General features: G+C 34.7%; 2 protein-coding genes across 2 annotated transcripts; one reads left to right on the forward strand and one right to left on the reverse strand.

The window, feature by feature from the left end:
* Positions 1 to 1,693: 1,693 nt before the first annotated feature.
* On the forward strand, positions 1,694 to 3,595 carry LOC134229106 (skeletal aspartic acid-rich protein 1-like). Its single transcript, XM_062710825.1, has 2 exons — positions 1,694 to 2,529; positions 2,902 to 3,595. The coding sequence occupies exons 1-2, from the start codon at positions 1,882 to 1,884 to the stop codon at positions 3,142 to 3,144; spliced, it is 891 nt and encodes a 296-aa protein (XP_062566809.1). The 5' UTR covers positions 1,694 to 1,881; the 3' UTR covers positions 3,145 to 3,595.
* Positions 3,596 to 10,323: 6,728 nt separating this feature from the next.
* LOC134229087 (acidic skeletal organic matrix protein-like) lies at positions 10,324 to 11,716 on the reverse strand. The gene is made up of 2 exons (XM_062710794.1): positions 10,946 to 11,716; positions 10,324 to 10,681 (listed from the first exon to the last, which is right to left on the reverse strand). Exons 1-2 carry the CDS (start codon positions 11,636 to 11,638, stop codon positions 10,427 to 10,429), a joined length of 948 nt encoding a protein of 315 aa, XP_062566778.1. The 5' UTR covers positions 11,639 to 11,716; the 3' UTR covers positions 10,324 to 10,426.
* Positions 11,717 to 14,937: the final 3,221 nt, after the last annotated feature.

Below are 14,937 nucleotides of genomic sequence, written 5' to 3' on the forward strand. Positions count from 1 at the left end.
AACTGTAACTTAATCATAGAAACAGAAAGACAGACGGACAGAGTAAAAAGTATAAATATACTGAAGTATACCTCAAAGTCTTTGATTACGGGGACATATATCTGTATCTGTGACAAAGTGTGTTAATAAGAAAATACATTTTTAGAAGGACATAGATGGTTTATTGACTTTGAGAAAACCTCGGACATTACAACAATGTTATTTTAAATTCACAAGGTAGGTACATTCATATAAACATACAGTATAAGGCATATGTATCATATGTTGATTAGTTCTATGTAAAGGATAAACCTAATTCAAGAAAAAACATTCCACCCAGATGTGGTTTGACAGTTACTTGTGGTCATTTTGTTATTTATAATGTTCAAACCTCTCCAATTTACGTTCTTTCTGGTTGCAATTTTATCATTATAAATTGCTACTGTCTGAGCATTCTTGCTTATCAAGGGCATTTACTTACTAGTATTCTTCAATAAATCTTTGCTGGCTCCTGTACATAAAGAAAATACTATTGATTTTAAATAAAGCTAAACATGGGATATGTTTAAGATTAAAAAAAAAACTTTATAAAATGAAATAAAAGAAAGTTCAATTTATTTCATATTATTTGCATATTTAATTACCTTTTTCTTCCTTTTTCCAGTATCAAGGACATTGTAATTACATTTTAAAGGAAATACACTCTATTTTTTGGGGTAAATAGAGTCTAAACTATAATAAAACCATATTGGTTCTTAGGTTTAATTCCAAAAATATCCCTTTTAGGATTAAATAGTTAATGACTGTTTATCTTTGCTTTTTTTCAGTCAGAAAGTAAGGAATTCAGATTACAAAGATGTTAGCTACGTGCTACTTTTGGCCTTTTCCTTCTACGATCTTTTTAACTTTTTGTACTGAAAACGTTAAGCAGATTATGCAGAAATAATACACTCTATCTCCTAAATGTCTTTTCTTTCATTTTTTTGCCCTCTCAACCAGTTTTGTGTGAACGTACGATGTATTGGCCGACAGCATGTGAGTGCCCTACAAGATAGACTTAACAAAGTCATACTGCTATAGTTAGTTGACCAGCATCACGCGATTTTAGACCAAGTGTAGAAAGTACACTGTTTTACAAATTACTTAATTCAGCCGTGTATTTTGAAATATTTCCGACTGACACACAATTGAACATAAAATGTTTGTACTGACAAAAAGCATATTATTTTTAATTAAAGAAATGAATCAAAGCAGAAAATATTTTTGGTAATGTGTTCCTTTTTTTCAGAGAAAAGAATATAGCTTTTCCCCTTCAAATAGCTGAAAAATAACTGATATATAGATGACTAAGCAGATGGGAACCTTCTTGCTCTCATATTAAACCGTACACTGACCACATAAATCATCAAAGCTAATCACTACCATTGAACTATCAGGACACGCCTCGTCATAAATCCCGACCATAGCGACCTTGCGAGAAGGCCACCAAATGGTCGTTAAAATTGTCACGTCGCCTCATATTGATATAACCAATATTCTCACACCTTTTTTATGACCCTTAGTACATTTATTTACAAATAAACGCCACACACAATCTGGATATCCATGGTTGTGATTTCCTGTACACTCCAGTGATCGAGAACTGCATTTGATCAGGAGGATGCACGATCAATAGAACCTGCGCTTTACCTTTACCTGCTGCTGCTCAGAGGGTATGTGAACCTGCTGGCGGCAAAGGGCTCTAATTTGTTTACGGCAGAGAGAAGATAGAGGAGGTACAACGGTTTCACCACTTAAAAGGACGTTCCTTCACCCAAATATTGCATGCACAATAAAAGACACTTGTGGGAGAATATTGCTATTCTATTACCCGCGTAATCAGTGTAATTCTAATCGGTGACCATGCAGGTTTGTTTTCTGATTTTGCTATCGGTTTTTTACCACACCCACGCCGCTGATCCGGAGGTCAGTGCTGAGGGGGTGTTTGTCAAAATCCAGGGTCAGTCCGGGGGAATGACCATCGGAAAGACAAAGAACCCCGACCAAGACAACAACGCGGTGAAAATCAAATTCGACGCAATTCAGGAGAAGGATTCCAGCGGCAACGTTGTTGGAACCTCAGGAAATGCTAAGCATAGTTTTAACAATTTTGCTCAACTAGATTTTACATTTTCTAGTTTGAGAGACTCGGAGTATGAAAATCTTACAGCAAAAGCTATCAATTTCACGGCCTCTATCAGTTCAGTTAATGCTAAGATGAGGGTGGAGACTTTTCTTTTTACGGAGGCTGGAAACATCACCATTGACGGAGAATCAACGGTGATTGAGAAGGGAAGTGTAAAATTTAACATTCAGCTTGAAGGCTGGACATTTTGCGATAACTCGGGGAACTGCAAAAAGGGTGAAGCTAACGAGATCGGAGAGTATGTTGACTTGACCATATCTATCAAAGGAAAAAGCACCCCGAGCAGAAAGACGGGGAATAACAAAAGGACTGATGGGGAGGAGTATGCGCTGGGAGGGGACGCCTCTGTAGCCCTGTCTAAAAAGGTAAGGCTTGTCGTGTTCAGGGGGGGGCTATCCCCGTAATAGTGCTAGCTGGGAGGGGACGCCTCTTTGGCCCTGTCTTATCGTGATCAGGGCTATCCTTGTTTTAGTGCTAGCTGAATAAACTGGCTTGATTTTCCTTTATTTAAATTCACTTTTCACTTGTATTGAAGGAAATTTATAGCAGCATGTGGCCGGAAATCGCGTGCAGCGATATGACTTTCCCGCAGGTGACTCAGTCTATTCTGTATTGATGCGATCTGTTACATAAATTTTGTTAAACAGCTGTGCATGCAAATTTCACAGCCGTATAAGGAGAAATATACATGTAACATTCACCTTAACTAACCAATTTTCTTTTTTTTTTATTTCCAGATTTCCAAAGACGGCGGAAGTCCTGAGAATATGCCGGGAAACTACCCCGCCTTCGAGACCCAGGGTAGCAAACAACTGTTTGTGTTCCGTTTCCCCAAGTTCACAAACAACGTAATGTATGATCCGATCATTTACTCCGGTGTCGCCGACACCAGTAGTAAGGCAGCTTACATTAGTTCCGGATTTACTCCGCTCTTTGCGGCTTTGTTTGGCGTCTTTCTAACATGCAAATTAGTTCTGTAGATATCTATTTTTCCTTATGCTCTAAACTTAGTAAATGCCATTTATAACAGCATTCATGCGACAGATATTCTATGAAGAAAACAAACTTCAACATTCGTACATTAATTACTGTCCACTTAATTAGTCAGGGATAAGTGCAGTATACATATATGGATGAAAAATTAATTAGCTTTTGACTGTAATCTAAAAAAAAATATTCTATACATTAGAAATTAATACTTGTTTAATTTTACTTGTTTTGATAGTTAATTGAGCATGTGTTTGTAGATTTTCTGTAGTTATTTATGTTTTAGAAATCAATGTGCATCATTTCATTAAAGAAAACACCCATCTCATTTTAAAGCATGAATCAGAAAGTAAATATGTACAACTGCGTTGTTGAATTTGCTTCAGTTTTATTGGTGTATGTGATTGTAAATATTAAACATACTCATCAATAATGTAACAAAAATTTTCTACGTTGTTTTTTTTTTTACCCTTAAAATGGTCTTACACAAAGCCACCTGAGGAACATTTAGACAAAGCCTAAGATCGAATTTATAATCTACATGAGATCTATTATGATGTGAACTCAGCCATTATAGGGTCTCGATAAATACTGTGCATTGTCGGCTTATTAAGATCATTATCACATACACTAGGGCTATTCCTCGATACTGTCTCAAAGCGTGTCCTTAGCATTTCCCGATTACATTTTCTCGCTTAATTTATACATAAAAAGCAAGTTTTAAATCGATATATATATAATATAAATTGCTTTGTTATCTCTTTTTTGACTGAATATATTGATATTCAATTCTAATGAACAGATTTTAGCCAAAAAATTATAGAAGAGCTAGTCAAAGAGTATACTTCGTCCCCTTGTAGTTGTAAAAAGCGAGATAGGGGGGCGCCACTGTGCCCACAGTTGGTGTATTTCAGCACTCCCGCTTCTTTACATGGAAATACAAGAGGTACTGTGAGCACTGAGCTCTCTAACTGATACCGGCCTCTCATATGTTTATGATGGAAAAGTTCATATTTTGCTCTAGGAGACCCAAAATAAGTGTCAGATCAAAAAGTAAAATAGTACATGCACAATGGCATTGTGTTATAAAGACTCTGTGAAAGTACCATTAATTTTTTCCCGTGATTTTGAGGAGTTGTGGATAAGAGATGGGTACCCTTCAGTATTATAGAAAGAATGGCAGTGTCCATTTTTTGCTATTGGAAAGCAGAAATATGTGTCCTATTAAAAATTAAAATAGGAGGTGCATAGTTCTAGTATGTTGCAAAGATTCTGTAAAGTCTCATTGAATTTCGTGGAGTGATATTATAGGAGTTTTGGATAAGAGATGGGTATCCCAAAACGTAACGGAGGGACAGACAACCCGATCACTTTATACCCTCCAGCTTTTCAAGCAAGGGTATAATTATTATGTGAACATGTCGACATGCAAGTTAAATAAGTCATGCGACTTATGCGAAACATTTTTGTGGACCTGCGACTTATCTTTATGTTGAATCTTGGATGTGTACAATGTCAGATGCAATATAAATGTACTATGGAACCGTAAAGGTCTCTTCTTTTGATATTTAAATAACTTTACACTGTCTTATTTTTCAATGACTTGTCAAAGTTATGACACTTACAAATAGATTACTTCTTAAATTTATAATATACATTTCTTTTGAATTTTATCTAGATGCTTTTGCATAATTTCAAAGAGCCTTCCTTTATTGACTGATTGATGTTATATCTATATATTTTATCAACTTAAAAAATATATTGATTTGAAAATACATTTATCGCTTAAAGCATGAGATTTAAAGATGTCGACATGCACCAGTGAAAATATATGCAAAGTAGTTGTATAGATATAAATATCCTGTTATTTCTGGGGGCTGGGGGAAATGTGAAAATATAGTTCTCGTACTATCTTTGCGGGGGCTAGAATTCTGATGAAACGTCACATCAGCTGCGATTAACCATGTGTGAAGTGTCGAGTCCAGTGTTTGCTAAAATGTACATTGAATATTTCATGTCTTTGTTTCAGTGCGGTAAATATAGGATGGACCACTTAGACCTGAACCACTATACCCACTCTTTACCTTCTTATACATGTATCTTGGAATGAAAGCGATGAACGTATTTGCTTCGTTGCAGATACATGTAATTTATATTAGCTAAATCACAAGGGGGTGTCAACCAAGTTTATCACTTGGCAACCAAAAAAAGGAAATTTTGATGGTCTAACTAGACGTACTGTTAGCTCTGAGCTCACTAAATTTTACTCCCGCCCCCTTTATCATTGATAATGGCAAAGTCCATGTTTTGCTCTGGGAGACCGCAAATAATTGTCAGCTAGATCAAAAAGTAGAGGAACACAATGCTTTATGTAGTGAAGAAGAATCTGTGAAAGTACCATTAAATTTCATTTAGTGGTAAAGGAGGACTTGCTGATCAGAGATGGGAACAACATATTATAGAAAGAAGTGCAGTGTACATGTTGTGCTATGGGAAATCCAAAATATGTATCGGATCAAAAAGTTTTAATAATAGGACGTGCACAATGGTACTATGTAACAAAGATTCTGTGAAAGTCTCATCAAATTTCATTAATTGGTAAATGAGGAGTTTCGGATAAGAGATCTGGGTACCCCAAAGTGTAACAGACGGACGGACATCCCGATCACTATTTCTCTCCAACTTCTCAAATGGAAATATAATTATCTGAATTGACGGTCAGAGAGAGTTTTTCGGGGAAAAAAGATTTTACTTGTTAGCTTACACCCTATGGTTCTTAGGGTATTACAATTGAATTCACATTTTCCTTTAGCTATAAACATTTAATGAGATCGTCTGTCAGTCTGTCTATGTGTCTGTGAACATGAAGATAACGAACACAAGGCAGTATTTCAGATCAAAAGTCTATAAAACAATACATATTGGGAGCAAAGAGGAGCTCTAAACGGAAAAATCTGTACAAAATTTGCCGCAAAAATACTCTCAGTAATGGTCTAGCAAACTTCAGTCAATAATTTTCAAAATACTGCTCTTTGGACTTTGTCAGCAAATACAATCTATCATTAAGACAAATGATGACTAACGTTTTTTATAAGCACTGCGACATTTAAGTCCCGACACGACAAAGTCCGGACTATTAGGTACCCTTTCGAAAAGAGACATAATTTAAAAATTTTCCTGAAGTTTGGTGGGATTTTTTCTTCTCATCACATCATGTCAAACTCAAATTCCACAATGTTGTAGTTTTCTTATAAACTTCTCCCAAAACTTAAAATCCCATGGGAGAATGGGGGATTTTTTATCCCACCTGAAATTCCACCAAAATCCCACGGGAGAAATAATACTATAAGATAATTTGTCCCATGTGGGAAAAAAATCCCATGGTTGTTGCAAAAATGGAATTATTTCTCCCACAGGACAAAAACTCCCACAAAATGCAGAATATAGGATTAAATATCCCACGTCTTGAAGCTAGGATTAAATATCCCACATCTCGGCACAATATAGGAAAAAATCCTGTAGTAATCCATGGTATTTTTAGTTTTTGGAGAAGTTTATAAGAAAACTACAACATTGTGGAAGTTGAGTTTGACATGATGAGATAACAATTAAAAATGCCACCAAACTTCAGGAAAACTTTTTAATTATGTCTTTTCGAAAGGGTTCCTTAAAGTCCGGACTTTGTCGTGTCCGGACTTAAATGTCGCAGTGTTTATACTGACTGTTAGGGCATTATCATAACACCGCTTGAAAATTGGGTGTGTATATAATGATCGGGATGTCTCTCCGTCCGTCTGTTATGCCTTTGGGTACATTAGTACATTTATTCAAAAAGAAATACTTCAACTTCAATTTAAAACAGATATTTATTGGAATCTGTTCAAAAATCATTTACTAATTAAAGTAGAGAAATTGTATTTAGGGTTTTCAATCCCTAATAGGAACAAATTCAATGAAATTGAATACATATCAATTCAACAGTTATGTAGGCATTGAATACTCAGTTTATTTAGACATGCTTCCCATATATTACTATTAGTACGTATAGTGGGATGTGTCCTAATTTATGACCTTGAATTTTGTTATCTCCCCTTTTTTACTTAATGAAAAAAAATCATTTTAAAAAATTTATCTGGTAAAAAATTGTTTTCATTGTCAATCTATTTTTAATGTTTCAATGCATCTTTCCACCACAGGATTTCTTGATATTCAAATTATTTGAATTTTTATTTTGAAAAAAAAAAATAGACTTCAATGCAATCTTTGTTAATTAACTACTGCTTAATTAATGAAATTTTGAAAACTTTCTCGCGGGCAATCCTTTTCCACTATAAAATGCTTTAATATAATATCAGAGTATTATGTACTTGACGGACATTTAAGGGTAGGGAATTTGGTCCCATTATGGATGGAAATCCTTAATTCTGATTATTTTCTTAAAACAATTTTTTATTGGGTTGATAAGCTGTGAAAATAAATTTTTAAATCCATAGTATGATTAGTGTTATTATTATTCTATGGGTTAAAATTAATTTCTGAAACAAGTGCCTATGAACTGAACATACTACAAAGTACATATACAGTTGTGAAAGGAATGATAACTCTCAGATTTTTGTAGAATTTAGCTCGGTTTATAGATTTTTATGAATTCCATATCTCATTGAATGATAATCAGTAAAAAAAAAATAAATAAAAAATTTTCAACTTGAAATGGGGCAACCACAGGTTAAAACTCCAGTTTATAATTTTCATTGATCAGTAAATTAGTTCATAAATTGGAAATTGCACAATATTATTCCTTCCTTTAATTCTTAAGAAAACCGATGGTAATTAATCAATCGATTAATTAATATTAGATTAGTTGGATCCAGACTTTAAAGCCACCTGTACGAAATTGGGGTCCTTCATCGATACATGTACAAATACGTATCAACGATTATGCAATATTTATTGTTTTACATACTAACACCAACTTCATACAAATGATTTATACAGATACAGAAAATAATTTTTCTAAAGTTGCAATTTATTGGGACTTGCAATGAAAAATAGAGAAAAAGATCAGTAATTTAGCTCAAAAGTCCATTCAAACAAAACAAATTAGGAGAAGAGCTAAAACGGACCTCTATAACATAAGAGGGATATAGATAAGATGCCATAGAGGATTGAGCATCCCTGCCGACATGTCACACCCTACCTGTGCTGCCTGTCATGATCGGGAAATAACGGAAAATTCCGTGTGTAGATATAAGTAGAACAACTGGAGGTACTGTGCGCAATGAGCCCACTAACTGATGCCCCTGCCTCCCATATGGTTATAATGTCAAAGTTCATGTTTTTGCTTTGGGAGACCTAAAATAAATGTTACATCAAAATGTAAAGTAGGAGTTGCACAAAAACATTGTGTAAAATAATCTGAACAAGTATTATTAAATTTTATTCTGTGGTATAAGAGAAGTTGCGGACAAGAGATGGGTACCCCAAAGCAGAACAATCGGACGGACAGACAGACGTTCAGATGGATGAACATCTAGATCAAAATATACCCTCCCACTTTTCAAGCGAGGGGGGTAATTATCAGTATGAAAAATTGTCAGCAATTGACTTAACAATAAATTGTATTTGCTGACAATATCACGGTATCGACCATAGAACTTGCGAAATGATGGCTATAAACGAGAGCGTTTATATTCTTATCGTATCCCCCGCTGGAAACGTTGTAAGGTATGTAGTGATCGGGATGCCTGTCAGTTCGTCGTCTGTCTGTCCGACCGTCCGTCTGTTAGACCTTCTGGTACCCGTCTCTTGTCACCAACTCCTCTTTTACCACTGAATGAAATTTAATTAGACTTTCACATAATCTTTGTTACGTTTTGCCATTGTGGCCCTTTATTTTGCTTTTTGATAGGACATCTTTTGGGTTTCCCAGAGGAAAATATGGACACGCCTATTTTTTCTATCTTATTGGAGGTCACCCCTGTGTTAGTTTTTGATCTGATTCTTCTCGTATTTCGGCTTTCACAGAGCAAAACATTTTGAGAATTGTAATAGTTCTAGTGGTAAATTTGATCTCGGGACATTTTATCTGAGATATATATATATATATATATATATATATATATAAAGCACAGAGAAATTCACTTTTACATGGATACCCACTTCCGCCCCAGCCCGAGGTTGAACTCTCGACCTTCGGAATCTGTCTCCTGGCAGTGCAGGAACAGCGTGCTAGACCGCTCGGCTATCTAGGCAAGTCAAAAAACTTGCTTTCGATGCCGATGGAATTCTCGCGGCGCTGCCCTACACTATACGGTCATTGAGAATAGGAGTGAGATACAGTTATTTGGACATTAGTTTAAACAGAGGATTGTTATCAATACATGTTGTAATGAAATTAATTATTATTTATAAAGCACAATTTACAACAACTCTTGAACTAACATAACTGCCCTAAGTGAAGAAATATTTATATAGAAAGCACTGAGAAATTCACTTTTACATGGACAAATTCGGGGTTGAATGACAGTTATTTGGACATTAGTTTTTAACAGAGGATTGTTACCAATACATGTTGTAATGAAATTAATTCCGCGAGAATTCTATCGGCATCGAAAGCAAGCTTTTTGACTTGCCTAGATAGCCGAGCGGTCTAGCGCGCTGTTCCTGCACTGCTAGGAGACAGATTCCGAAGGTCGAGAGTTCAACCCCGGGCTGGGGCGGAAGTGGGTCTCCCTGTAAGTGTGAATTTCTTTGTGCTTTCTATATATATATATATATATATATATATATATATATATATATATATATATATATATATACAATTTCAAACCATCTCATAGTTGCCATATATAAGCTTTATAATGAACCCGAAACATTTCATACTTTCTTTTCATAATTAAAACTGAATGACGAATATGGATTTAGTGTTCCATACTGTTTTATTTTTTTTATCATCGTTAAAAGTGCCAATTTATTTTGATATATGCCTGTAAGTTTATCCTTCTTAAATTAGTTCAGGAAATAAAACACTAACCATTGTCTGTTTTAATTTTTATTTAATAAAAGCACAATTTGACTGAGAAGAAATTCAAACATGCATAATGGTTGCAAAACAATTTATTAACGCTATGTTTTTCCTTAAGAAATTGAAAATTAATACACATGTTGTTTGCTTGGGAAACATTATTAATTAAAGTGACTATAACGCAGGATTGTGTTATTGCATTCAGCTAATTTTAACATTTAGAATACTTCAACGGGAAATAGCGGGGGTATTCAATGCCTGATGAGTACTAAGAAACACACCGCAAGGGCCACCACTGAAGTGACCCATGAGAAGTGACTTCCGGCGTTGGTGTTAGAATCGTCCGACATTTGAGGCGGATCATCAGTGGTGACCAGTGGATCATACCATATGTATCTTCTGAATCTACGAAACCGGAAACGGAAAAGCTGGATGGCGCCCCTTGTTTCGTAGACTGGAAAATTTTCAGGCATATCTTCAGACCTCACCATGTTATCAATGCGAACCTTCGAAAAAGAATGCAATAACAAAATTTAACTATATGGTCTGAAGATCGCAAAAACATAGCATATAATATTAATCATCTTTGATTGAAATTATAAATGGTAAAGAAAATAATGAATTTAAAGCTACTGTGTCTTATCAAAAAAAAATGAATTGATGTCAAACTTGAATTATTTTCTTTTATCAATTTTGAATTGACAAGTTTTCGAAAAAGTCAATATTTTTATGCTTTTTTAGATATAAGATTTATTAATTATGAATTCTACTTTTCGTGATAGAGAAATGGTGACATTCCCGCCCATCTCGAACTCCTCCCCACGGGTCATGTTTCTTGGCATTGGTCTAGGTCGTGGCCGACGATTCATACGTCGTGTTGGAGGTCTACGTCCAAGAACACGGAGTGTCACATCAAGATAACGTCCGATTCTTCCTGCACAATTCGCCCCATCACTGTCGCCACAAAATGTCCAGTTGGCGACAAGAATATTGAACTTTACAGCTCCCGGTTTAACCAAGGTAACTTCATCATCTAATGTTATATTGCCTTCCTCATGGAAGATGAAAACTTGAAATGTAAGCTCCGCGCCATTGGGGAGGAATCCATCAAAAACTATCCTAGTAGCCTGAATGTTGGAAAACGTTACATTTTCCGGTCTTGAAATGTTGAATTGTTGGTTTGCAAGTGTATTAAACATATGTGGCTTAGTTCCTCCCTGCTCCACAGACCGTCCGCTCCCATCGACCTCCCTGATGGAATCGAAGTCAATGGTCAGTGCATTTGAATCCGATTCCAGATTTCGATTTCTTCCGATTCGGAGTTTTCCAGACCTTCCTAACCCCTGTACATGTACTCCGTTTCCATTGATCCTGCCTTCCGATCCACCAGAGGGGTTTCTTTGGGCGAGAAGTACATGTAAACAAGCAAAAAAAGCAAAAATCCCTCCCCAAATTTTGTACATGGTGGTCTTGATATGAGGGCAGTTGTATGTGGTTGATGTAACTGATCAGTATCCTGGAAAAGGTCCCCGTTAAGGATTAACTCATGGGGGATTTATCCTTATGAGGATTAATTCTTGCATAAGAAAATGAGACAGCACCATACCCCAAAACGGATGCTCGACAAAACCACATACACATAAGTAAATGGGGGTCCGTGTTTGCATCCTATTACCTTACCTAAAGGTGTAATCATATGGTTATCTTCAGTTTATTACTTTTGAAGAATTTTTAAATGGTTTCGAAATAAACCAAAATATAAAAACAAATGGCCCACGGGCCTTAATGGTCAAATGAGTGTAATAAATTCATGAAAAGACTCCACGAAATGGTAAATAAGATGGGTATCTAAATATTGCACTGATGCTATAGAAATATAGAAATGCTGTAGAAATAAATACCAAGTTGGCTGTGTTTACAAAATTTATAAGGAACATAGGACAACAAAGATTTGATTTATTGATTGTATATTGCTTAACGTCCCTCTCGAGAATTTTTCACTCATATGGAGACGTCACCACTTGCCGGTGGAGAGGCTGCAAATTTTGTAGTATACTAGTACTTGGCACTCTACGAAAGCCCAGAAGGCTCATTCGAGATTCAAGTTTCGAAATACGAGATTCGAAATTCGAGTTTCGAGATTCAAGATCCAGATTAACCAATCAAAAGGCTCATTCGAGATTCGAGGTTCGAAATTCGAGATTCAAAATTCGAGTTTCGAGATTCAAAATCCAGATTAACCAATCAAATACGGGTTCAACATTGATTACTCCCCTTTATTATGTTTAATCTATCAATAAATCGTTTAATATATTTATAACAAATGAGTCATTTGAATAAATTACAATGCAAGTTGCAGAAAAAAAACCCACAGAATAAAAATTAGAATGCAGCGAAGAGAGTGTTATATATATTAGAAAGAAAGTTAAATAATCATTTGAATTTTGATCAGCAAGATATACTTCAATTTATATTATGACTTCTTAAATATTAAATAGAATACATAATCAGGAATATATATATTTTTGCATTGTCTACTATATATAAATAATAATAATAAAGTTATAAATAGTGACTAAAGATTAACAAAATCCTTGTAGCCTTGATAAATAAAAACCGAGTATATTTTAGTCTTTGACCATAACGCTATGGTCAGAGACTAAAATATAAAACCATAACGCTATAGTTCTGCAGCTAATTTAGATTAATCTACTGTTTGATATCAGATAAAATGAATGCTGCATTTATTCTAATTCATATTTGCAATCTGTATTGTATATATAATTGTTAATTAGTTCAAGAAATCAAAGCCTTAGATGAACATAAGTAATTGAAAACTTTTTTTTAATGTATTCCCTCTATTAGGAAAACGAGCGCGGTTTTTATTGCAATTGGTAAAACTAGGTTTTTATATTAGTATCAAGGCTACATTGCCTTTCAAAGTTTCAGTGTCGGGAAAAATTGGCAGGTGTTGCCGGTAGGGGTGGGGATTTTGTTAATCTTTAGACTCTATTTATAACTGTATTATTATGTCAGCAACCGTTTATATACAGTAGACAAAGCAAAAATATATATATTCCTGATATATGTATTCTATTTAATATTTAAGAAGTCATAATATAAATTGAAGTATATCTTGCTGATCAAAAATCAAATGATTATTTAACTTTCCTTCTAATATATATAACACTCTTTCTTGTATTGTAATTTATTCAAATGACTCATTTGTTATAAATATATTAAACGATTTATTGATAGATAAAACGTAATAAAGGGAAGTAATCAAATGTTAAACCCGTATTTGATTAGTTAATCTGGATTTTGAATCTCGAAACTCGAATTTCGAATCTCGTATTTCGAAACTCATGGAATCTCGAATGAGCCTTTTGATTGGTTAATCTGGATCATGAATCTCGATCGCTGTAATTGTAAAATTCTACTTCCACTTTACTTCCTCTAATAATATTCTATGCCACAAACTCGAATTTCGAATCTCGAATTTTGAATCTCGTATTTCGAAACTTGAATCTCGAATGAGCCTTCTGGGCTTTCGTAGCACTCAAAGCCATTGAGCATGGAGGGATCCTTTGCTGCGACCTACTGTCTAACACCTACTGCGACACGGGACCTCGGTTTATACGGTCTCATCAGAAGGAACGGTCTCCACGTCCCACAGTGGGATTCGAACCTGCGACGTAACGATCAACTCCTTACTTTGCGACTCTAGAGCAGACGCTCTAGCCACTGCGTCACGCAGGCGACACAAAGGTTTGAAAAGTGTTGAAAATTTTAGTTTGATTCGTTATCAAATTATCATTTAATAGATAAAAAGACAAGACATTTGAGGAATCACTGTCTAGTTAGCACAGTATGCCAGGGCATCAACGATAGTGGGAAATATGGGAAATAATTTCCTCCTTTTAAAATGTTTACAATGCATGATTTGATAACAGATTTCATGTCCGAGAAAAACGAGAAAATCCGTAGAAAATCCAGAGTGTAATTTATTACCTAAAAATTTAATGAAAAAATTCATAAAAGTTGTTACAATGTAGCTTGAAATTAATTTAGATCCAAGGGCAGATCACTCTACTTGCAGAAAAAAAAACCACAGAATAAAAACTCTTTAGAATGCAGCGAAGAGATGATTCTTCTACAAGTTATATAAAACCAAGATTTCATTTACTCAAGGTTCTCAAAATATATAATGTAAGGACATATCAGATATTTTAAACCCACAAAAGTATTGCTCAAAAGGTTTATCACTCCTCATGCAGTATTGGTTGATTTAGTCAGTCAAGCTTTTTGAAAAGCTGTTACTTGTACACACCTGTAAAGTGTATATCCTTTGAAAATAAAATAAAATTTTTAATTCTAGGGTTCTAAATCTAAATTGAATGAAGAAAAAACTTGCCCTTCAAAAAGTGCAATTGGTAAAACTAGGTTTTCACGTATTAGTATCAATATTTTAATTCTAGGGTTCTTAATCTTAAAGCAATATGAGCTGCATTTTTGAAAATTTTATTTTGCTTTTAAAAAGTGTTGTTATGATAAATTTGTATGTAACTTAAACCTTTATGATCAAATCGACTAAATTAGAGCAGAAAAAAGACTTCTATACACAATCCAATATACAGTTTTATATAAGAAATCATTATTGTACAGGACGACAATAATGTAATTTTGACTAAATCGAAACTTGTATTGTAAATAGTTCTTCCATCGCAAATATGAACAATAAAAGTTTACCAAGGTTATTTTT

This window comes from Saccostrea cucullata, unplaced genomic scaffold, assembly GCF_032062105.1.
Source record: "Saccostrea cucullata isolate Sc308-1 unplaced genomic scaffold, CSIRO_AGI_Scuc_v1 ctg405, whole genome shotgun sequence".
NCBI lineage: Eukaryota > Metazoa > Mollusca > Bivalvia > Ostreida > Ostreidae > Saccostrea > Saccostrea cuccullata.

Coding starts and splice junctions, on each gene's coding strand:
- LOC134229106 (XM_062710825.1), top strand. CDS start 1,882: ATGCAGGTTTGTTTTCTGATTTTGCTATCGGTTTTTTACCACACCCAC. Junction 2,530..2,901: donor CTGTAGCCCTGTCTAAAAAG/GTAAGGCTTGTC, acceptor TTTTATTTCCAG/ATTTCCAAAGACGGCGGAAG.
- LOC134229087 (XM_062710794.1), bottom strand. CDS start 11,638: ATGTACAAAATTTGGGGAGGGATTTTTGCTTTTTTTGCTTGTTTACAT. Junction 10,682..10,945: donor CCATTTCTCTATCACGAAAA/GTAGAATTCATA, acceptor TCTTTTTCGAAG/GTTCGCATTGATAACATGGT.